At 43.3% G+C, this 23,502-nt stretch overlaps 5 protein-coding genes across 8 annotated transcripts in view; 1 reads left to right on the top strand and 4 right to left on the bottom strand.

Annotated features, from left to right (window-relative positions):
• gng8 (guanine nucleotide binding protein (G protein), gamma 8) overlaps nt 1–23,502 on the bottom strand; it is a 757,718-nt gene that overhangs the window by 305,882 nt on the left and 428,334 nt on the right. The gene's annotated exons all lie outside the window — the stretch shown is intronic.
• LOC119133341 (olfactory receptor 52E4-like) lies at nt 1,246–2,625 on the top strand. The gene has a single exon (XM_037269041.1). It carries the CDS (start codon nt 1,246–1,248, stop codon nt 2,224–2,226), a length of 981 nt encoding a protein of 326 aa, XP_037124936.1. The 3' UTR covers nt 2,227–2,625.
• On the bottom strand, nt 2,890–16,483 carry LOC119133294 (connector enhancer of kinase suppressor of ras 2-like). 2 transcript variants are annotated; one of them, XM_037268954.1, is made up of 22 exons: nt 15,897–16,483; nt 13,723–13,886; nt 12,590–12,792; nt 12,403–12,508; nt 12,085–12,126; nt 11,896–12,015; nt 10,989–11,048; nt 10,838–10,906; nt 9,379–9,525; nt 8,645–8,763; nt 8,128–8,333; nt 7,959–8,051; nt 7,127–7,317; nt 7,005–7,053; nt 6,767–6,945; nt 6,607–6,680; nt 6,138–6,209; nt 5,978–6,042; nt 5,091–5,191; nt 4,527–5,019; nt 3,881–4,080; nt 2,890–3,804 (listed from the first exon to the last, which is right to left on the bottom strand). In XM_037268954.1, the coding sequence occupies exons 1-22, from the start codon at nt 15,958–15,960 to the stop codon at nt 3,757–3,759; spliced, it is 2,865 nt and encodes a 954-aa protein (XP_037124849.1). In that variant the 5' UTR covers nt 15,961–16,483; the 3' UTR covers nt 2,890–3,756. The 2 variants fall into 2 exon arrangements, with proteins under 2 accessions (XP_037124849.1, XP_037124850.1); XM_037268955.1 differs by having other exon boundaries at nt 12,403–12,490.
• LOC119133361 (interleukin-1 receptor type 2-like) lies at nt 18,064–19,393 on the bottom strand. The gene is made up of 5 exons (XM_037269080.1): nt 19,153–19,393; nt 19,035–19,076; nt 18,897–18,959; nt 18,710–18,839; nt 18,064–18,641 (listed from the first exon to the last, which is right to left on the bottom strand). Exons 1-5 carry the CDS (start codon nt 19,175–19,177, stop codon nt 18,455–18,457), a joined length of 447 nt encoding a protein of 148 aa, XP_037124975.1. The 5' UTR covers nt 19,178–19,393; the 3' UTR covers nt 18,064–18,454.
• rnf121 (ring finger protein 121) lies at nt 19,511–23,082 on the bottom strand. Of its 3 annotated transcripts, none has more exons than XM_037269032.1 (9): nt 22,928–23,082; nt 22,073–22,110; nt 21,763–21,904; nt 21,505–21,659; nt 21,316–21,423; nt 20,921–21,041; nt 20,710–20,843; nt 20,451–20,552; nt 19,511–19,905 (listed from the first exon to the last, which is right to left on the bottom strand). In XM_037269032.1, the coding sequence occupies exons 1-9, from the start codon at nt 23,003–23,005 to the stop codon at nt 19,785–19,787; spliced, it is 999 nt and encodes a 332-aa protein (XP_037124927.1). In that variant the 5' UTR covers nt 23,006–23,082; the 3' UTR covers nt 19,511–19,784. The 3 variants fall into 3 exon arrangements, with proteins under 3 accessions (XP_037124927.1, XP_037124928.1, XP_037124929.1); XM_037269033.1 differs by having other exon boundaries at nt 22,073–22,178; nt 22,928–23,037; XM_037269034.1 differs by lacking the exon at nt 22,928–23,082 and adding an exon at nt 22,228–22,281 and having other exon boundaries at nt 22,073–22,133.

Raw genomic sequence — 23,502 nt, 5'->3', positions numbered from 1 at the left:
TACAACATTTAAGTGACTAACAACATTCAGGTAAGATCCGTGTAAAGGTGGGTGCCAGCTGTTCAGCGCAGACTTTAAGACAGGAGGGGGACACGCCGTCTGGGCCTTGTGCCTTCCTGACCTTCTGTCTCCGGAACATCTGACACACGTCTTCCTCACGGATCTGAAGTGCAAAAGAAAGAGAGTAGGTGTTAACAGTGATGGATGTGTGAACAGGGTGTGGATGTTGATTGTGATGCAGGAGGTCCTATTGTGTGGTTGGACCGTTCAAACTTGCAGTAAAATCTGTTTAGCTGGTTTGCAAGCCTGGGGTTCTCCACAGGATGGGGGGGATGATCTTCTGAAGCCCGTGACGCTCTGCAGGCCTTTCCACACTGATGAGGGATCAGGGTTGGCAGAGAGGTGTCTCTCCAACCTCTGCCCATAGCTCCTCTTAGCTTTCCTGATCTCTCTGCTCAGTGTGTCGCGATCTATGTTTTTACAGTAAACAAATCCTGTTTTTCCAAAGTGACAAACTTTTCATGTCACAATCTATATCAGTAATCAGGCCCAAATATGTACATTATAAAAGACAACTGCGTCTTCTTTCTGTAGGCAAAAAACACAAAACCGTTTAAATACTCCCGGGTTTTCTTCTTCTTTTTAATTTACAATGTTAATTACTATCATGTGCCGCCACCTAGTGGAATAAGTGGAACTGCCATCTAAAATAAAGAACAAAATTATAGAATTTAATAATCTGCACAATAGCAGGGAAAAATATACCTAGAATTAAACCCAACATGTAATCAGTAATCCCATTTTTGTAAAACAAAAACAATATTTGCCACATTCACTCGACAAATTATTTCTTTGAGTGTAGTATCATTCACTTGAGCGTCTATAGTTACTATAGTAACATGCATTTATTCTAAGAGAGTTCCCTAGTTGTTCCATTACTATTTACCCCCCACAACAACCTTAAGAGAAATGTTTGACTTTGTAGGCTCCTAATCATGCAAACCATCAAACCAAGACCATTAACCAGTAAAACTGTCACGCAGGACCTGTCAAGGGAGCTTGGGTGGGCGGGACCATAGTAACAAAAATTTGACCATGCAAGAACAGCAAACCAAGCCCATTTTGTGTCAGCATAAAAAGACGCTCGTGCACGGCACAAGCTCAGGAGCGTGGAGCGGAGTCTCAGGTATTCCAAACTATGACGAAACATGATCATATATAACAATCTTTTTAATGCCTTTCAGGATGAAGAACACCACGACGCTAACCTTCACCCTGACGTCATTCGCGACCCTGGAGAACCACAAACACGTGTTTTTTACTCTCTTCTTCTTCCTCTATATTGTCACCATCTTCCTCAATTTACTCCTGATCAGCGTCATCCACCGATGCAATCAGCTGCACCAGCCTATGAATATTTTTGCATGTATGTTATGTTTCAACGAAATCTACGGGAGTAGCGTGTTGCTGCTTCCCGTTATGAGCATCCTCTTGTCGAAGACACACGCAATCAGCGCCAACATGTGCTTCGCTCAGGTCTACTTCATGCACACATTTGGAGCTTCCGAGTTGTGCATACTCGCTCTCATGGGTTACGACCGCTATGCTGCCATCTGTTCCCCGCTCCACTATCACGCCATCATGACTCCTTCCAAGATCTACAAACTGATTGCAGTTGTGGGCCTTTATCCGTTCATTGTATTTGGTTGTTTTTTCAGTCTCACTCTGCGGCTGAGTTTTTGTGGGACGGTCATACCGAAGCTTTACTGTGTCAACATGGAATTGGTCAAAAACGCATGTTCAAGCACAACCCTCATAAGTATTGTTGGGCTTCTGCTTATTGGGTTGCTGGTCTTCCCTCAATTAATCATGATTGTTTTCTCCTATGTACAGATATTCCGAGTTTGTAAAAAATTATCTAAAGACTCCCAGGTTCTTGCGCTTAAAACATGCGTGCCACATTTATGTTCCGTTTTAAACTATAGCATTGCAGCCCTGTTTGAAATTGTTCAGACTAGGTTCGATATGAGTCATGTTGCGATCGAGGCGCGGATCTTCTTGTCAATGTATTTCGTCATCATTCCACCTGTCGTCAACCCGCTGCTATACGGACTCGGAACGCATCTTGTTCGAGTTCAGATTATAAAGCTGTGTATTATATACAAGATCATACCATCAAACATAGCAAAGAGGATCATTCCAAATGAGACTTTTACTACTAACTAGCAAAAGTGTTTTATTTTTGTGTACACATAATTTAAGCAGCAAATCGACGTGTGTTAATTCATTTTGATTAAATCAATATTTATTTCCTAAAACCCGTAACATAATAAATAAACAGTGTGTAAATATCATATTTAGCCCACGTGAAAAAGTATGAGTAAGCAAATGTGTAATTAAAATTACATTATATCTGTCTTTATCATTTGTATCTATCGAACTGAATATCATTTGCATGAATTAATGATGTCAACTGTGCCAGTTCTATTTTTTTGAGTGTATTGAAATAATTTCCTCCTACTTTGAATATAAGCACTTTTGTTTTGAAATGATTTTTAAGAGAGATTCTAATAAATCTGCAGAAACGACTGATTCAAATATTAAAGTATCACCCAAATACCTTTTTATAGATGTCCGTAATCCTTTCTCTTTGAAAAGGACGTGTTGGGAGCTCCTCGCCGTCTATAAAATAAAAAAATACTGTGATTTTCACTCTGATATTTTTCAGAGTATGTAAGCACAAAATTGTGGTAAGGACCCATTACAGTTTTTCATACAATCTGCAAAATTCTTTCTGTACATTATTGCGACCTATCTTATTCTGAACTTCTGTGTCTAGCTAGTGTTTAAGAATAGCAACTTGACATATAATCATGAGAAAAACACATCTTTTGTGTGCCCACGCCATACTTTATTTCCATCGTTAAATAAAAGTATTGCAGCTACAATACGGCAATATGGCACACGTGCGCAGTTAAATGGCATGGTCACGTGTTTTAGTACAATATTACAAAACATGCGTGTACATTAAACACTGAATAAATACGGGTTACTCCTCATCTCTTTTGTAGTGAAATTAGCTTTTTAAAATAAGTCTTGAGGTCGAGGCAGTCGAGACGAGCAGTATTCTTCAAATGAAACACACTTAGAAAAAAAAAAATCTCTTTAGTTTGCCACAACTGGAAAGACTGCATGCATACAAAAATAGACAATTATTGTGAGCATCCCGATAATATTTTACAATACACTTTCCTTATTGCCAAATGTGATATTTTGACCCCTATCCAATCCTCTTTGCTTATTCTTGGAAAAGTACAACGTACATTCACAATCACTGAGGCACAGCACTTGATTGACTATTTGTATTCCAGCACATGACCTCAAGAAGTTGTGTAGCATATCGATTCATAATTAGACACAAAACAAAATGAGTGTACATCCAAAATAGTCAACCTGATCTGATCGACTGTGCAGAATTCCAGCAAAAGTGATGGGAAACAGCCATGCATGTGAGTGAACAAGCTCTCCATCAAGTCCATGACAGGGACACAAAGTGCTTTTTTTTTTTTTTCCAAACCCGTTCAAACCACCAGTGCTCAAATATTCTCCTCATTTAAACTACAGAAAGCAAGTGAAGGAGCAACACTCAGAAGAATTGGTTGAAACGGAAGAAGGGGGGGGGAAGGAAAATGAAGCTTTCTGTTGCCTTTTCATCTCCAGCAGCGAGACAGGGCCCGAGGAGAGCGGTTCCACGTATTAGCCTAAAAAGCCCATCGAGCGGTTTGTGTCTTGAAGAGGGACATTCTGAAAGAAAATGAAAGACATTCATGAAGCATTATGGAGCGCAATTGTCACTTATGCCTGAGCTTTGTGCCAGTACGTTGAGAGAGCTGTGAAGGATGCGGAGGCGGTGAAGCTTGTCGTTCAGCAAGGGGTCGTTAACCCTGCGTACAAACGAGCGCTTGTATTCCAAGCGGCTGGTCGACCGGTGCTCGGCCGAGGCCGACAGACTGGTGTGCTCCAGAGCTCGGTACAAATCCCCCACCGAATCCGACTGCAGCCTCAAGTCTCGTCCCCGTCCTTCAAAGGAGAAATATTGTTAGTTCAAATGTTTTATTGTCCTCCGGTGACCATATCGATTAATAGCCAAAAAAGGAGATTAAACCAATATTACCGATGTTTACTTAAAAAAATATATCTTTATAATCATAAAATTTGGAATAACACAAACTCCAACACTTACTATTGCGTTTAAATGCGCTTGAGTATGTTTATTAATCGGTAGATTGATCATGTAAATGCTCAGTCACATTCACAAGATTTACAATCTGGTGTCTGCTCATTAGCGCTACAGTACTGTCCTGTTACCACACTGCCCTCTGACGGCAAGACGCAGGTACTACACTTATCATCGAAGTACTAATAAATACTTTACAATTTGCTTTGTTTTGTCATCTCCAAAAAAGTGAACTTAAGAGCAAAAGATAAATGAGGACAAGCATTGTAAAGGTCTTGAGGTAGCTAACCTATTTCTCTAGGCCGCTCCAGCTGGTAGTGCCGAGGTGTTCTCTCATCTGACGCGGCGGCGTTGGCCGCCAGGATGGCGTGGAGACCGCTGTCTCGGGGAAGCGTGAAGCTGCGAGGTTTCCCTCCCGCCTCCATATCCATACTTGACCTGACGGGCAGGGGTAAGGCTCGGTATTGTTCCTGCAGAAGGCTGCGTTGCGCAGGCAGTGTGGACTGCCTGCGATACTCCATGGCCATTTGTTCCCTGTCATCAGCTAGCAGGGGCTCGTCCACGGGATACGCCTGAAGGAAGTGCATCCTGGCGTTACTCTCCATCTGGTCCTGCCAGGAGTTTCGGTGGTTGCTGGTCGTCTGTCCGGGGGAGATTCCGCCATTATTGCTGCCGCCGCCACCTTCCTGGAGCTCCGAGCGGTAATCCTCATGAGAGGAACGTGACTGGAATGTGTCGGATGAGGAGAGATGACCGTGTTTGGGCTCCAGGAAGGGGCTCACCTAAACACCGTTAAATGTTAACGTGAATTCTGCCGTGGTTTCGAGATGAAATCCCCACTGATGGTACTTACTGACGATGCTCTCGGGTAGGTGTCGTAGGGTGGTGGTGGACTGTCCTGTTTGCTCATGGAGGTCATGTCCATGTCTTCATGCTCACTCTCACTCCAGTAATCTAATTAGGAACAAACACAGCACAATCAAACCAGGCTTTTGAAATGCTGTCAGAATGAGCGGCAGTTGTAGGTGTGATTTTGAGGTCGAATAGCTTCGAAAAATGTGAGAATGTCCCGTGATGTCCTCTGCGGGCGTTATGAGTCTTCATTTTAAGATCCCTCTCTCTTAAAAAATTCAAATGACAGACCAGTTCACCCACACACCACCATTGCTTGGCTCCTACACGGCTTTCTCAAAATAGAACCGTGATAAGGTAGAGGATTTCCGGCCCATTTATTAAAAAAAAAATTATGACGTTCTCTGCCCCTAAAATGAGCAATTGTGTGCAACATAAAGCAGGGACTCTGCATGTAATTTGATTTGGAATGTGAGAAGATTGTGTTAAAAAAAAAAAAAAAGAAATATCCTGTTGACTATCCTGCATGAGTCAGATCCGTTTAACTGCAATAATATGGATTTTTTTGGGGGGGCGTGGGGGCTATTTCCATAATGTAGAGTCATTGCATATTATTTGTTAAGTAATGTGGGCGGGTGTGGGATTTATGTTCAATTCTGTTGACTTTCCATGTGCGTCACTAAGGGTATAGTTACGGCCACTAGATGGTGCCCTTGCACTCTCTTTTCCTTGAGTTTTTGGTCCCCATACTGTTTACGCAAAGTAAGTCAATGCAAAGTAAAGAAATAAAAAGTCGCTTACTAAAAGAGGTTACAGATCAAGATTTTGAAAAACATCATTTGAAAAATGCTTTGAAAGAGTTTATGGGGAAAGCAAAGTGCGACTCGCCTTGATCCTGAATTTTGTCCTGCTCGCAGTAGCCTGCCAGAGCCACGCTGAGACGACTCAGCCACCTGCGGGATGGAGAAGGGTGGGCGGACAAGCAAGTTATGACGCAAGCCGACAAAGCAGTTCAATTTCAACATCGGGGTCGCGCTCATTAACTCACCGGGACATGTCGTCTACATTTTCTGCTGCAAAGTAGAAGGTCTTTATCTTGGGATGGCAAGCCTTGAACGCGCTGAAATAAAGCCAGATGCACATTTTCAAAATGTGAGCGTAAAAACAGGAGCATATAAGAGACATTAGCATATGAATGAGATGAGAAACCTGGCACATGATCTCAGATAGAAAAGCAAAAGGGCTTTTGTCACAAGTGTGTGCCAAAGTGTCAGTGAATATTTTTGGCTCAATTAGAACTGAGCATTGCATTTCTGCGCCCATTCCTGCACCCAAGAATAGAAAAAGTATGCCTCATTCCTACTCAAGCAAACCATGCAGCACATAACTAATAATAGAGATGCACCGATACCAATAAAAGTGCTCCGATACTACAACTCCGATATCGTTTTGCCAGCCTGATATATATTTTAAAGTAATGCAAAGTGAAATGCAAATGAAAGAAAAACATGACTCACAACTTTCTCCTGCATTCGGTAGCACGATCGATCTTAAACTCCGGAAGATTGACAAAGCCTTCTGCTTTCTCATCCTGTGGTGAAGAAAATTAAAAATATGTTTTACACTTTAAAAAGCATGTACATAGTTAGACATCTTTAGGAAAATCTTCCTATTCACCTCCTCGTTCATGTACCAGTACAAACACGCGTCTTTCAGAATGAACCAGTACTTCTTCCACTTTTGAGAAAAATACGTTTTGGCATCCTTCTTCTTCCATAGCCAGCCTTCACAGTCACCCTGACCCAAGTCCCTGCAGGAGATCCGTCGCTTGCTGATGGAGGCCATGGGGCTTCCGGCTGCACGGGAGGAAAACATATGAAAGCCAGCAGAGAAAAACAATTTGGGCACGTCTTACCTTTACTCTTTTTCTTTGACCTTGACAGCAGCGAGGATCGCTCAAACACCTGCAAAGTCAAAGAGGAGCGTGACCCCCTTTGTGAAGTCACTGAGATGATCATAGGCGAGAGAGGCACTAACATGGTAGAGGGAGGCGGAGTCGGAGTTGGATGTCGAGAGGGAAACTTCCATCTGGAGCGCCGGGATGAGCGTGTAGTGAGTCGGGCTGCTTCCCCTCTCCATCTTTCGCCGACTGTGACTCAGACTCCGGCCCAGCAGGAACTCTCCCCCATGGCCTTTGTCTTCACTTGCAAAACGCAGCAGGGAATTTTCTGTAAAAAAAAAAAAAAAAAATGCTGGCTTCAGATTTGTAATACAACTTGGATGAGAATTTTTTTCAACCCTTGCATTGATTCTTAGGAGACTGTATTTGATGCCACAACAATGTTGTGAAGGATAGCTGTTGCCGGGCAGAAAATGTGCAAAGCTAGTAATAGTGTCACTTGTAGATAAAAATAAGACTCACTTTTTATAAAAAGCACAAAAGAAAAAGAAAAAAAGACATCAGTGGCATCCCCCTGAAGAAACCAACTTTGCCTTTGAGACCAAAATAAAACACCACAGTCTCATCCCGCTGTTTATCACCTCATCTCCCGTGAAAAACTAGTGAGAATATGGAACAGTTGCCGCAGCAACCGCCGCACACTTTTGACATCCAATCACCAACAAGCAACACTGAGAGTGAGGAAGATAGCGAGCAAGTGTGTGTGTGTGTGTTGGCTGATGAACATATGGAAAGGACGGAGGCAGGATGCGATATCCGGAATGTTTGCGCTTGTGACAGGCCAGCTCATCCTTCCACTGTGAGATGTGAAAAGAAGTGAGGATATTAGGAGATCTCCTCCCACTCACATCAGCTCCCTCTGCTCCTCTGTCAGCCCCCTCCCCTTTTCTTTCTCATTCGCCCACCCACCTCGCCTGCTCTCTCTCTTCTGCTTGGCCAGGTTCTCCTCCTCATCTCCCGCCCAGTTGTATTCCAGCGGCATGGAGATGGGCCTGAGCCTGCCTGCGATCACGAGGCAAAGGAAACTTCAATGCCACGCGGCCGACACCCCGCAAAACACACATTGGTAAAGTCGTACTGTAGGTGGGCGTGCTCCCCCTGCGGACGGACGGCACTTCCTGGTTCTGCTCGTACTCGTAACAGTATAGGATGGAGTCGTCCTCCACCAGAGGAAATTGACGCCGACACTCTTGGTCCAGGTAGGAATTTGGGGAGTCGGAGCGCTTGCTGGGATGGACGTGGTCGGACTGAGAGTCGTCTCGCTGCGCGCTGACTTTGTCATCTCTACGGAAAAAAGTTACATTGGAACCGGATTAATTCAATTGAAATATGTTTTTTATATATTTTTGCAGAGCATAAAAAAGGAGAAATTCAATTGCTGCACATGAACAACCATCTATTTGCATCTGTATGGAAATCTCAGCTACATTGGATGGGTAAATGCTTCACAAAATTAGCTGGAAAATAAATCAATTCTAAATAATAAATACTTTTTTTTTTTAAAATGTTAAAATTATTTTCCATTTCTAATTTTGTGGACCACATGCAATACCACCACAGACCACACGAAGGCCGCGGACCACAGGTTACTGTACCTGGGGGTGTAGGGCTCCGCCGGAGGAGGTGGGATGTAGAGGTCCTGCAGAGCGCAGCTTCCCCTCCTCGATGGAGTGCTTAAAGTGCTGGTGGGTGTGGCAACGCTGCTGCCGGGGCTCTGAGGGAACAGCGGCTGCGTGTGAATGAGTGAATGAATGCTCGGAGGTGAACGCATGAATGTAAGAAAGGCCGGACAACAAAAAGAGAAAAGTCACAGTTACACGGAGTGAGTGACTGAGCAGTCGGCGGCATCATTTGAATGCAGCGCTCCATATTTTAGCTCTAACTGACTAAGCAACAAGAAATTTTGTTAGCGGACATTAAAACATTTCCCATCCAAATTTGATATTCTGTTTGTAATTTTGCACCGGCCGGATTAAGAAGAAAAGGGTCATGTGATGCAGGGAAACGAAATGTAGCTCAAGGGCCTCTGGGGGGGGGGGGGGGGGTGCTTTTTCTTTGCTCTGTGCTTCAAAGACTGACTGGACTACACAAGCAGCCATCGCTCTCGTTTGTGCTCATTGTGGCGTTGGCGCATTTTCCTAATAAAGCAACATTCGTCGACAAAAGTAGGACAACAGATGCCATTTATATCCTTGTGAATCCATTTTGCTTGCACCTGCAACCAATTAGAACAACTCTAACTCTCCAGTAGATATATTTTGAACACTCATATTCATACCCAAGGGACGCGAGCCAGTGCATTTGATTTGCGCGGGTCGAGTAGTCATACTTGCAGAGCCAGTGGTTTCCATCTCATGTTCTTGAGAAGAGCGGGAGTGGAGGTGAGTGTGCTCTGTGGGCGTTTCTTCAACGTCAGGGTCACGCCTGCCGGGTCCCCACGCAGGAGGTTCACCAAGTTTTTCAGTTGCCAGCCCACCTAGTGGACAAAAATAGGACAATCCAAACATCATGCTAGAATATAAAAACTTCAATATTTTGATTTGCTGGTTGAGTAAAAAAAAAAAAAATTCTTCTATGCTTCTTATGACAATATTGCACAAGCCTTATGATTTGTTTGCAATGCTTGTTCATATCGATGAGGATCTTCATATTAAATGCAACACCGGAGGCCGTGGAGCAGCTTACAAGCCTCCCGTGTCATCGTTCTGTCAAGTCGCGCTAAGCCTCGAGGTTACGAGCAGCCACGCGCCTTGTAAATACAATTTAACCCAGTTTGGTGATGTTCAGTGTTTTTTTTAAAAGTGAAATACTCTTTTGTGCTGTTCCAAATGTTTGCGAATATGAGAGGCAGCGCACTCCGGATACAAAGTGTCTATCGGGTCTATTGTGTATTTTGAGCAGCCTGGGAAAGAGTGCGCTAAGCAAGCAATTACTTTGTCACATTCCGAGTCATTTTTCATCTTGACAGTCACTGCGGAGAAGTTCTCACACCGCAAGAAAAGAGACAAATAAAGTACACAAAGCTTGCCGTAATATTTGGCAGTGGTGGCCCACAACACTTTTTTTTTTTTTTTTTTAAATCAATAAAAATATCCAAATTGGCAACATGCATTAAAATATGTCACATCATTGCGATTATGATTGATTTTACACCAAAGTGTTTAAGGAAACACACATTAGCTTATTTTGGAGCCTTTAAAAATGTGGAGCACTCCATTGCTATTTTTATGAGCGGGATGGGGAATGTTTTTTGACGACCTTCCAAACAGTCATCCAAATACAAGCAAAGAGACTTTGGCAATCACAAACATAAAACGCCGTGGCTCAGACTCCAGTTCCATATCGAAAGAAAACAATAATTGCACCTGCAATTTCCTACCACTTTAACTGCTATGAATAGGCTGGTTGCTATGACTATGTTGTTTCTTCATTTTTTTTGTCATTTTCTAAGAGGAGTGGGCCTCGCATTCTTTTCTGCCACGTGAAAAAAACAAATCCTGACAACAAAGGATGTGGATTTCGGAAAAAAATAAATAAAGAATTTAAATAAACATGCTGCATTGAGTGGGAGAATTAATTTGCCCTCTGGCGCACAATAACACTCAATTCTGTTGCATACATACGCACAAGTATCAATTATTTAACAATAGGTATAATGCATTAAAAAAAAAAATAAAAAAAGGTGCACTGTTCGGTTGCTCAGATTGAATTACAGATCCGGATTGTTTTTTCTTTTTAGTGTACAAAAAAAATGGTTTTGTTGCTCATGAGTTAAAGCCAATACCTACCACAGTCTGATGATTGACTTGAATGACTTCATCTCCAGCGTGAATTTTCTTACAGCGGTCAGCCGGAGACTAAAAACACAAAGAGCGATAATTAGAGCTATCCAACAACACCGCACTTTTCCTAGTAGCACAAAAACGAAATCCCACTCACTCCCTCTGTTGTCCCGGTGATGACATGCAAACCGTCATATGTTGACTTGATATACATCCCCTACAAGGAAAAAAAAAAAAGATCAGCGTTAAACCACATTGTTTCATTTACTTTGGGAAAACATTTCAGCACGTCAAATATTCAGATCATCTTCAAGACGGCAGATGTGAAATTGATTCCGTGTTCATGGCGGATTGACTCAAACATAGCAGATGATTTAGAAACAGCTCAAAACTGAAAGCTTTCCACTAAAAGGGGTCACAAGTGCATGGCAAACACCCAAACACTCAATTTATCGCCCCGCAGATGTGCATGGCCGCACGTGGACACTCATAAACAGTAGCAATACCCGTCTTCAAGACGACTCTAAGAGGTTTATTTTTAGGCCAATGGGCCCAGTGTTCTGTGAAAGGATGAAAGAACTTCTTGCTACCATTTCTGTGAGGGGAGGGGGGGGGGCACTTTGCAGAGCGGGTTAACGCCACAGCGCTGTCCCACTAACCGTTGACGGTCCGAGTGCGTTTCCTTCGCCCAATAACCCGATTTCTGTGTCGCAAAGGAGATCCACTTACTAATACGTGTTGAAGCGGAACATTTTTTGCCCCCAATATTACCATGAGTGAGGCTTTCCTTGAATCGTATTAGCTGACTCATATGCCCACGAGCGCAGCAAAACCTCGTTTTTTGGGATGACTGCGAGGTCGGCCAGCAGTGCGCACGGGCTCGCTGGCCAAAGTCATTTTGAAAACTGGGCGGCAACTCATATTTTCAGAAGCAATGAAAATGATCTGCTCGTTCTGAACCAAATGCTTCAAAAGTTTTGGGACGGAGTTTCACAGTGCAGAGGTTGCAAAGCCAAAGAAATCGAGTGTTATTGCCCAAAGACAATCTCCCAAAATATATTTACCAATCCCTCGGTGGATTTGATGTTAGCCAGCTGCACCACCTCCAGATGCGCAGCCTGCGACACGACGGGATCCGACGACAGGGAAATAATGTGGTCGCACACGTCCGATAGAGTCTTGCACTGCCGAGGACAAAATGGCCTTTAAAAAGTCATCGGGTTGCTTTGATTGAAGATGTGAAATCAACTCACCACATGAAGGATCTTGTTCTCCGTTTCATACACGGCGCAATCCTAGGGGGGGGGGGGCATGAAGAGAGCGGCGTTACCACTAGAGAATGTGTCCAAATGGTTTATTATTGGCATTTGGGGCTGTAGGAGGATATAAGCAGAAAAGCAAGCAGCTTGGCACCTCTAACCTCCACCACGCCCACGCAGACGATCACCGACACAAAAACTAATGAATCACTGCCAGTGCGGAGGCATTTCTCAAAGCGCTCTCTCGCTTCTTTCGCTAAAGATTCTCCAACTGCGGCAAACGATTAAGAACGCCATTAGCTAATTAGCTACCTGCTGTACGATTGTAGTGAGTTCCAGACAGAGCTGGATCACGTTGTTCCTGGTGACGCCGTAATCGGCCACAGATGCAAACGGTGACCTGGAGAAGAAGGAGCACCTGCAATTAACCGTGAGATGGTTTCTCCTTTGAGATTGTGTTTTGAATGCCATCGTACACGGGAAACAATCACGAGCTCACCTGTCGAGCCACGCCAGAAGGCTTTTGGCAGCGGCGATGAGGTCCACCACGGATGTAAGGAAGTCGTTGGGGAGCTTACGAGTGGCTCGGCCGTCGTAGTGGCCGCTGCGCCGCCTCCCCGCGATGAAGTTCTGCAGGTTCTTGGCTGATGCGTTGAGTTTATGAGAGAGAGTCTTGAGATTCTCCGTCTCCAGTCCGTAATTCTAGACGGGGAAGCAGACGTCGATATCTGAAGTCAGGTGAGGTTTTTGTGCAGCGTGAAGATGGAGCACCCTGAGGCCAAAGCGGCCTCGGGGGGGACAGTCGCATCCTCCCCGGGCGAGGAGACCGCGGCAGGAGGGACACTAATCATATCTAATACAGCAATGCCGGAGAGACTTAAAAGTAAATCCTAGTTATGTAAGAAGCTTTGCAGCTGAAGCGAGGCCCCTGTGCGGGGATGTCGGATGAGAGGATTTTACATTCAGATTGCATCTGCGACCTCAGTCCACTAAATCTTCATTCTGTCTCTCCGTGTGTCTCCGTGAGGGGAGGGGGGATGTATATATGGAGTCACCATCTTTCCTCCACTTCTCTAAACTTCTGTCTATCGACAGCCTTTTCATGCCGCCGCCATTGGCGCATTGCTTTGTGTTTTTGAAAATCCGAATCAAGAAATGAAACCCTCACTGTCCAGCAACTCAATTAAGATTCAAAGGATGTTTTTATAGCAGGACACTCACTCGCCAGAACTTCATCTTCATTTGGAACTGCATCAAATGTAAGACACACTTATGCATACGCATGACTTATGATTGATGCATTTTTTTTGTGTCGATGCTTGGCAACATGTCAAAATATGAGACCTCAGAGCAGAAACACACCCAGCGGAAAAAAATTCTGCTAACAACCCAGGCTAAACTTTGTGACACTGCACGCCATAATTCCTTGACACCAATTACTACTCTCAGCAAATTTCCTTTTGAAAGCTCCCAAATGCCCAATTTGCATTCAACTAGCATCAGTTGACCTCATCAATAAAATATGGCCAGTAAATAATCCTCAGTGCAAGTTTATGGAAAACAACAACAGCTCGGCGAATCTTCCAACTCCAAAAAAGTATTGGAGGGGCCGCGTGGGAGGTTTGGACTTACCAGCGCGCATAACAAGTCCACCGCCTCCAGAATGAGTTCCTGATGGCCGATCCTGGACACTCCCAAGTCCTCCAGCTCCTGGTGGGTGATGCGCAGCAGCTGGTCCCCCCCGACTTTCTCTCTCTCGAACGTCTTGATGTACTGCTGCAGGCAGTCGTCCAGTCCTGCGGGAAGCAAACAAGTCTCGAGTCACGCGCTTGCCAACTGTTTGTTGCCTGGCAATGGCAAATTTTTGCAATCTATAAATCGGGCGAACATTTGTGCATTTTTTTGCATTCAGTCTGTAATATCTTTTTATGAACGCGACAAATTCTTGTCGTCGACCAACCTGGGGAACATTTTCAGCATGGCTTAAAAAAAAAAAAAAAGGAGCGGCATGTTTGCACTCTGCTTATTTTTCTTTTCACTGAGGCAGCAGGTGTTAAATCCATTGCTGCAGTTGTTCATATGCGCCGTCTGTCTGCCTCCATAATTATAAAAGCGTATTATACAAGGTATGGACACAAAAGTCCCTGAAAGTAAGAAATGATCCTTTCTTGTTTGAGAGTATCTCTTTAAGGACAGCGTGCTGATGACACTAAATAATCCAAATGCCCATTTTCATGAGCTGCTCAGATTATCAGTCACGAGTCGTAGAAATTAAAAGGCGCCCCGTGATGTAGCTGCTCTAAACCTCTAGAAGGGGAACGGCGATGGATTCGGGCCGTCATTGATCAGCAAGAAATGTAGACAAGTAACAGAAATAAACATGTTTGAAAAAAAAAACACATTGAAAAATGCATGTGGCACACTTTCATCAAACGCGCTTGCACACTATTCCAAGGAGTCAAAGCTGGAATTCTTTTCTCTTCTCCTAATGAGAATCTTTCCTTTAAAGCGTCTTTGTCACAGCTGGGAAGAAAGCGTCTTGCGCGCACAAAGGTTGGGGGTGGAGAGTGGAATTGTGGGAAGGTCACAGAGGCGCCCCTGTTTGGCCTCCAGTGACATCACCGACCCTTATGCTAATAATGAAGGCGCTGAATGGTAAGCGCAAAACATAGCCAAGCCTCAGAAGCTGGGACAAGACTGAAGGCCCTCCCCCTTCCCCCTCGCTCTCCCCCTCACTTTACATCACCATTATTGGGCCCCGGGCACTGGAACCGTCACTGCTCCACTTGTCACATGTGGGAAACTAAACATTCCCATTCTCTCCCCTCCTTCATTTCTTTACACATCATCTAAACTGCTCCAGTCTCTGCTTAATCCAATGTATGGCATCATCGGAATACATGTGAGTATTTGAATCGGAGTCACCGCACAGAAGCAAAAAGCATCTGTTTGTAGCATTATTACCGCCGCGACATCTGAACCTATAAAAAAGAAAATCCGTCATCTTTAGAGTTATGAGGGTGTGTGTGCGCCTGTGAAGGTATACACTTTATCATTTGAAGGATCCCTGAGGCTGTGCGGTCAAACACGTGAGCACGTGGCACAGCAAAACAACACGGCTCACACATTTAGCATTGTAATCTGATGGTAATGTTAACATGCAAGCGGAATAATACCAGAAAAAAAGACCTTGCTGGCTAAACAATTACTCACACATATGGACAATTTGGATTTGATCAAACATGTAGGTTGTGGTCAAGAAATATGGGAAGAGTAACCTGTGAAAAATTCATGCAAGTAAAAACAGGGAGAACATAAATTCCAAACTGAGATTTTTAAAACACTATTTGCAACAACAACAACAAAACAGTATTTGCATGTGATTTGAAGCGTTACAACTATTTAAATTGTCTCTAACCATCAAAATATTTAAGACGATACATTATTATCCGCTTTGTTGAGACCAAATTCAAGTCAAAGGTTAATTCTCCCCTGTACAAAACTAAATCGATTTCCCTTCTGGCTCTCCTCCTGTGAGACGCCAGTAACAAAAGGAACACAATAGAGGTTTGTTTACATCGTTAAGAGACACTTGTATAGGATTTGTTAGGCTGAGAAGAAGCTGGCTAAAAGGGCGAATGCTTCCCACTGTGGGAAAAAAAAATCGATTAGATCATTAAACCTAGTAATTAAAATCTGAGGCTCATCAAGTGTTTTGAGTCTTTTGTGCACGAGATATGCCGTGCACATTCCCTCAATGCTACTCCGCCTTGCACACTAGTGTAGAATTGATGTTCGAATTTTACCTTTCATCCAGTCCACCACTTGACTGGAGCTCCACTTGCTGACGGGCTCCATGACGAGAGCCATGCACAAGTTTGTCTCGTCCACGCGTGACAAAAGCAAAGAAAAACAACCCTCCGCCAAGCTGCAACGACGCTAGCAATAAAACACGAAAAAATAAAAGAGGTACAAAAATCACGGGGGTGAGCTGCAGCGTGGAGATGATTGTTAAGAAAAGAAAAAGAGGTAGGTTCCTCAATGTGGCTTGAAAAGCACACTTGGGCGCATTCCTGTGCTGCTGGCGGCCGTCAAAGAGCTCGTTCACTTGTCATGCGTGTCAGGCTCCGTGGATGGTGTGGGATGCTGCACGACCTCGCTTCTTCCAGCAGCAGCGGCGGCGGTAGTGGCGGCGGCGGCAGCATCGGGGAGAGGAGGAGGTGGAGGAGGAGAAAAAGAAGCCACTGGCTACTTTGAGTAGGACTCCTGAGAGCAAAGGAAGCCTCCGGCGAGCATCCTCCCTCACATCGCACAGACATGGAGGAGGCACAGCCCCAACGCGCGCAAAGTGCGTGGGTATGAGGGGCCGGCTGATTCATGCCACCAAGCTGTGGGAAGGGGCCAAGGCGAGGAGGGGCTTCCTGAAGGAATTGCAGAGATGACTATAAGAGCTTGGAAAGAGAAAAGAAATTGAATATGCGAACTTGAGTTTTCATTATAAGCAAGAGAAGAGCTTTAATTGGACTAAAGTGTGTTTACAAAAATATTTTTCCCCTGATTAAGAACATATGTGTATTAACAAATTATTTTTGTTTATTTGGTTAATTTAGTGGTTAAAAAAATGAATAAAAGTTAAGCAATATCACACAAGGAAGATTGATGGTTGTTGTTTTCCAAAGTAAAAGCAGATGTTTGCATGCATTTTATCAATCTTGAGAAACCAAAGATTAATAGGCCTGCTGACATGCAGGAAATCAGAGAATTCTTACTTTTGAGAGCCGGAAATCAGAAGATTTGGACAATCTTTAGTTTAAAAAAATGGATCCAAACAATTATTTGACTATTAAAATACAATTCATTTGATGATGGGTTTGTTTTCGATTAATCGTTGTTTTGGATCTCGGTTGTTCCTTTTACTTCCACCACCGTGTTTTGCTCGTGTAGCATTCATGCAGTATCTTGTTTTTCCTCCATACAACCTTGTTCTGTCATAAATCATAATTACTGCAGAGGTTAGATGTGTTTAATTAGTAGCACAATATAATCGCAGAGCAGGGAAAAAAAAACATAGCGTGATCAGAGGTGACCGTGCTTGAGGGAAAATGACGTCACAAAGGTCCTTTCAGCATGTATGCTCCTGATCACCTGTAAACTGGGCAATAGAGGATAGCTGGATATTTTTAGTTGACATTCAGCATGTATTTTTTTGACATAAAATATCAAGCCATTAACCTTTCTCCTAATCTACCCACATGCCATTTCAGCTCTGACTTGTGTGCCTCTCGTAGTCCTTTGGGCACCAAGATGCCCCCATAAACACAATGTTTCCTCCTGCCTCCTTTGTGGCTGCTCAGCTTGCATCGTGCAAAGGGCAGTGGAGTGGAAAGACGGTCACCAATGAGACAAGGATGCTGCTTTTCCTACTGCTCTACCGGAAACAGCTCCAGGCTGGGACTCGACTAGATATTCAGCGCACAGTCTACACTAGCATATAAATAAAATGATGTTTTGATGAGTAATTTCACAGATGTTTTTTGTTTGCTTTAAATGAATACGCCTGCTGTGTTTTACCATACTAGTTCAGTCTGCCATGTTATATTCATTGGACTACGGACAAATTGTTGTCACGAACAGTAAACATTTTACAAGTAATAATTTTAGATTTTCTACATTGCTGGTGGTTTGATTCTCTGCAGTTGCAGACAATGGAGAATCCAACCCTGGGGAAAACCTAAAAAAAAGAAAATGTCACGTTCAATGCTTGACTGACAACTGTGAAAGAGCCGCCACGACCGAGGCTTCACTTAGGGATGCAGTGTCTGCTGGAGGTCAAAGTGCATCTAATAAAGATGACAGGCGCTGTCTGCTACAGCAGTCCAGGGAGATGACTATCGATGGACTCTACTGTCAGACTCGTACCACTCCTGGCACAAACCTTATTAGTAGCTAGATTAAAAAGCGCAAACACAGGACTCAAGCTGTGTACAAATTTATTTCTTATTGGATTGCACATTTCATTGCTGGCAATACAAACATCAGACCATAAAGCCAAACTAATCCTTAGCTCCAGTTCAATGACATGTGAGGACGACTTAGGTCAAATTTATAGAAGACGCTTCAAGGTGGAAGAGAAAATGAATCTTAAGTCAGTTACTATTATCCTGAGGAAGTAGGCAGCTCTTTTGTTTCTTAACAGTAGGATGGGCTCCGCCTCTTTCTCACAATACACTGCCCCCTGCTGGAGTGAATACGGAAATACAGTACTAGTGGCAAAAACAGAATCTTAACAGTACTTAAACATACATTCTGTTAAATATTGAAAATGCTGGCTTGAATTGGAGCATTCTAGGTATTTAGACAAATATCAAACAGCGCTCTGTATTTTCTCTTTCCCCCAACATTTAGTGCCTTTTTCTGTTAGCGTTACATTCTTATGAGCCATTCCAACACTGCTGCTAACCACACAGGTGAAAGTGCCGTTGAGGTCCTCTGACGTGACATTCTTCAGCAGCAAACTCCCGAGAAGAATTTTACCATCCTCTAAGGTGGATCTGAAATCAGACACAGATACGCTCGATAACACATAAAATGTTTTGGGGTTATTCAGGGCAATACTCACGTCTCTAACTCGGTTATTCTGTTATCGTTGTGAATATCTTCAGGGAATGAGCCATTGATGAGCCAGTAGAGGAGGGTCATATCATGGCCACAGTTGGACAAAGCTTCACAATGGAGAATCAATGGATGCCCTGAAGGAAAACATACACTTAAGTCCAGAATTCTTCAGATCAAGGCTCATGTCTTACCTGGTTGAGCTTTGACTTGCATGTCGTCAGGTCCAATGATGACTGGCACCCCATAATGAGACACTGTCGCACACAAATCGAAAATGAACCACTAAACAACAAAAGCCGATTTAGACGGGCAAAAAAAGGAGAGCGTACCTGGAGCGGAATCCGCTAGCAATAGACTTAAAGAGCCCAGAGCTGTGGAGGGAAATAATTTCTTTACAACCGTGAACCAGTGAATGAAATGGGCTGGCAAAAAATAAATAAGGATTACCTTTGATGACAGATGACAGTGTCATAGTGACTCTTCTGGTGTTAAATATTGACTGCTCGCTCTACACATGCCTGTGATGCGTTTATATACAGCTCGGAGGACCTACTTCATGTTTTTAAAGTTCAGTTCCAAGGGGAACTCCAATACGAGTCACGTACTGGGTCAAGTAATGTTTTGTACGCAAGTCTGACTAGAGCCACATTTCCCGATGATCTCATCTTATTAAATATGGCCTCATCCTGAAAAACACACACGGTCAATCCCAGGTATTTATATTTTTTAAGAGATAGGGCAAAAAGGAAAATGGCTGGTACCGAATCTGTTCAATAGTCACTAAAGTAAGTAAAATGCAGTCAGCTAATGATTATGAACATCTTTACTGGGGCGTTAGTTACAAAAACCAATTAGGGTGTGACCCCAAAAAGAAAAATCATATCAGAGAATTGACAAGATATTGAGATCATGATTCAACCCAAACATTAGTACTGGTGATGTGCGCCTAAAAATATATACAAAAAGTACAGATACTTTTTAAAACAGATGTTTCAGTTCATTGCTAGGCTCCCAGTCATTAGAATTGGAGCGTTTTCTTCTCCGTGTAGTCCGTTTGTCCATTTCCCCACACTTGCGGGTCACTCCAGACCGAGGACGTAGTTGATGCCTTGCACAAAGCCGATAATAACAGGCTGCCAGGCCACCAAGTAGCGAAGCCAGTCTAAAAGTTGGCCATACATGACATGTGGCCTTTCCCAGCTACAAAATGTTAAATTAAGGACAAAAATGAATACATTGTCAATATTCTAGCGGTTTTAGATACTTAAAGGCATTCTGTATCTGCAATTGTGATTCTAAAAGGCTGCCTTGCCTTGGTTAATTATCAGATGTATCCACAAACTCAAATGCCTTCACTGAAATAAACCAAATTTTGACGTCTCAGTCTAAGCTATCAACCAAAATTGAATTTTAAAAAACTGTATACAGTATAAGAAAAGCAGAAATTGCATTTGTTATTTTCCTGTAATGCGGGTAGCTGGGCGATCCCTTTCATAGGTTAAAAAAAAAAGAAATTACAATCTGTGCCTCAAAAAGGGAAGAGGAACTTTGCATGCATCCACGTTAGAAGTTTACTCGCAACGCTTCCGATAAATGACGAGAAGATTAAATCCTCCTGTGTTCCCCTTGCAAAGTATTCAAATGAGAACTATACGAGTTTCAACTCATTTTAGTGCATCGTGGTGTATAACAAAATGATCACTTTCACCCTGAACTCATTTTGAGTATATTTGACCAAAGGATACGGGTTGCTGAACATCCTCTTGAGATCCACCTTCTCTTTGCAATACGGGCACATCTGCTTCTTTCCCACGATGCACCAACCTCTTATGCAGAACTCATGGAACCTGGATGTGACGTCAAGGCAGATCAAACCTGATTATGAGTGTATTCTTTTGAGCTCTTTGCGCAATTTCAGACACTCGTGTGAATGACTCAATCTCACGGGGTTTCGAGAGACACAAACGAGGAACTCTGCTGTTATGTCAGCTATGTGAAGGATACACATGGTTGCAGGATAATCTGTACGTGTTCTCAATGATGCCCTCCTCACTGACATCAACGAGGATGGCTTGTCCACATACGGCGCAGATATTATCAGACAAATGCTTAGTCGGCATTCCGGATGCGCTGTAATACTGCAAAAAGGAGAGACAAAAGAGTTGGCGTTACTTTTGGAGCAGCGACAGCCACATCCACCATGAGCATTTGTTACCCCAACAGTCGATGCCATGAAGTCGGCACACATCTCGGCGAAGTCTCTTCCGAGCACACCGTAGTACAGTCCGTAAAAAAGCAGGGACACGCCAAAGTCCATCGCATCTTCGGGCTTTATCCTGCATGGAGGTATCACCGTGTGATTAGCATTGTATGAGCATTATTATAATTATGTTTTTTTGTTTTTTTAAATCAAATGTGGCCTTTTACCCAAATCCAGTATAAAAAAACATTTCAAATACATTCAGGTGCACTGTTACAGTAATTGTAGAACAATCAAAATTGTGGCAAACAGCACCATCTAGTGGCCAGTCATTTGCGCACATTGTCAGAAATGTCTTTTTAACGTTATGTTTACACCCTTAAAAAAAAAAAAATAGACCCATGGCCTACCTGAAAATAAGATTGATGCCAAAAAGCGTAAACATAACAACAGTGTAGCCGACTATTCCGGTACCATAGCTGATCTTGTAAAGGAGCAGGAACCACTTGTACACCAACCTGCAGCACAGCGAGCAGACGACAAAGTTCTTTAGGGACCGACGTATTTTTGAACCGATGCGGCACTAAGTTGCATTTTACCTCGGTGTGGTGCAGGCCAGAGGCTTGCGAGTGGCACGGTAGCTAATATATGCTGTGATGACAGAGAAGATAAACCAGGTGGTCAGGAACCTCCACCAGTGAAGTTTGGTAGTAAAGTAGAGAGGAACTACCCACATCTGGAACAGAGTCACCAGCTACAAGACAGCAGCATGACACACGTAAACCAGGGACAAAAAGTTAGCAATGGACACTTTGTTTGTTTAATTACACACGGCAGCAACATGTGTTGTTTCTTACGTTGTAAGACTTTGGGTGCCGCTGCTTCCACTGCACGAGGACGAGCTGGGCGATGACAAGTGTGACGATGAGGATCAGGACCATCTCGGCGTGCATGGCCTCGTGGCCTTTGTGTTTGGCATGCATCTTGGCATGCTCCACCCTGTTGAACAAAACAAAAAAAGGGTGTTTATTAATAGCTAGTAAGAAAAATATTTGCTTTTACAACGGCACTAATTCTGAGCCTCTGGCTGGCTATACAACATTTGAATACACAAAGAATTACAGTTGTTATTTGGATTGCGAGACTTGGCGTTGACAAAACACTAACCTCCACTTCTCCTCCGGTGAGAGCTTAGACGCATCAAACTGTAGACAAGAGACAAAATTATCTTTGTGGCCACTTGATAAATGCAGGGGAGAAATATAAGCGCGACCTTGGAAACGACAAAAAAGAACAATGTCATCATTTTACAATCGAGTGGTATATTTGCTAGCAAAAAAAGTTATAAAATTGAGTTACAAAGTTATACTGTTGTTTCAAAATGTTATGGAAATGGCTGACTTAGCTTTGCAGCATTTCAAGCTATTCATTGCACATAAATGAGTCACTTTCCATGCAGCCATGCCTTACCTTTGTGCGACTTAATCATGACAGTCGTCATACTGATATTAAACCCAACTTAATTGACTTATTGCCGTTTTAGGTATGACAAAAAAATGGCCACGCCTTTACGGCATTAAACAGGTTACCTTTGACCCCCGCCCACCACGTCACGCTGTATACTTTAAATTAGGCAGTTTGGCTATTTTATTCTGCATTGACTGCTATTAATTATTCACTAACAGAGTTTAAACGCAGACACGACCTATTTAAATGACTGCTGCTTGCAAGGGTGGGTAGCCTTGGAGCTGGCCTTGAAGCTGCACATTTTACTTGTGATGTTGCTTGTCTCGCAAAATGATTTGCTGACTGAAAGCCAACAGGTTAAGGAGAGAAATGAAATAAAGAATATTACCTGTGGTAAACAGAGAGCTTAACATAGAGAACAAGTGCTGACGATGGGCTAAACCTGAGCGGAGAAGCTAACGCGGTGTTTTACGTGTTAGCAACTAGCGTTCTGAAACGAAACCCACTCCACCTGTTTGTAGTGTCACGACTACGCGTATGAGACGTTGCACTCACCTGGATCGGTTCATTATGATGCTCTAGTCCGTGGTCGTGCTCCACACCATCCACCTCTACCTCAAACATCCCGGCCATCTTCAGAGGGCTGCTTTATCTTTCGGGAGCCATTAGCAACTAACATGTCATACGGCCACTTCCGGTTTTGTCTCTCCCGATTTGAGCTTCAAAATAAAACTTCCCAAATGACCTTTGACCCCATTTTCAAAATGAAATTCTCCTTGTTGATTGAAACTTTTCATTGGATTGTTATGAAATGTTGCGTCAACATTTTATTTGCAACTGTCTATAATTTCGAAGCTCTTCTCTTAGTTCTGAGAATAAATTCCCTTTTTTGTCGAATGAGATTTCCGATTATATGCGTTGCCATGTAATATGTAATCATGTAATCTGCCCAGGGCCTTGGAGGATTGCTAAAGCGTCACTATAGATATAATTATTGTTTCAAGTTAAAACCTGCATTTTGAGTACTCCCGCCACATTTAGACCGGAAAAGGAAAGCCAAAGTAGCGAAATCATGCACAATGGGGATACCGATTGGTTGAAATGACAACCAAAGTCTCATCTGATTGGCC

This window comes from Syngnathus acus, chromosome 14, assembly GCF_901709675.1.
Source record: "Syngnathus acus chromosome 14, fSynAcu1.2, whole genome shotgun sequence".
Taxonomy (NCBI): Eukaryota; Metazoa; Chordata; class Actinopteri; order Syngnathiformes; family Syngnathidae; genus Syngnathus; species Syngnathus acus.
Note: the sequence above shows the minus strand (reverse complement) of the source record. Positions and strands in the feature narration are given on the sequence as shown.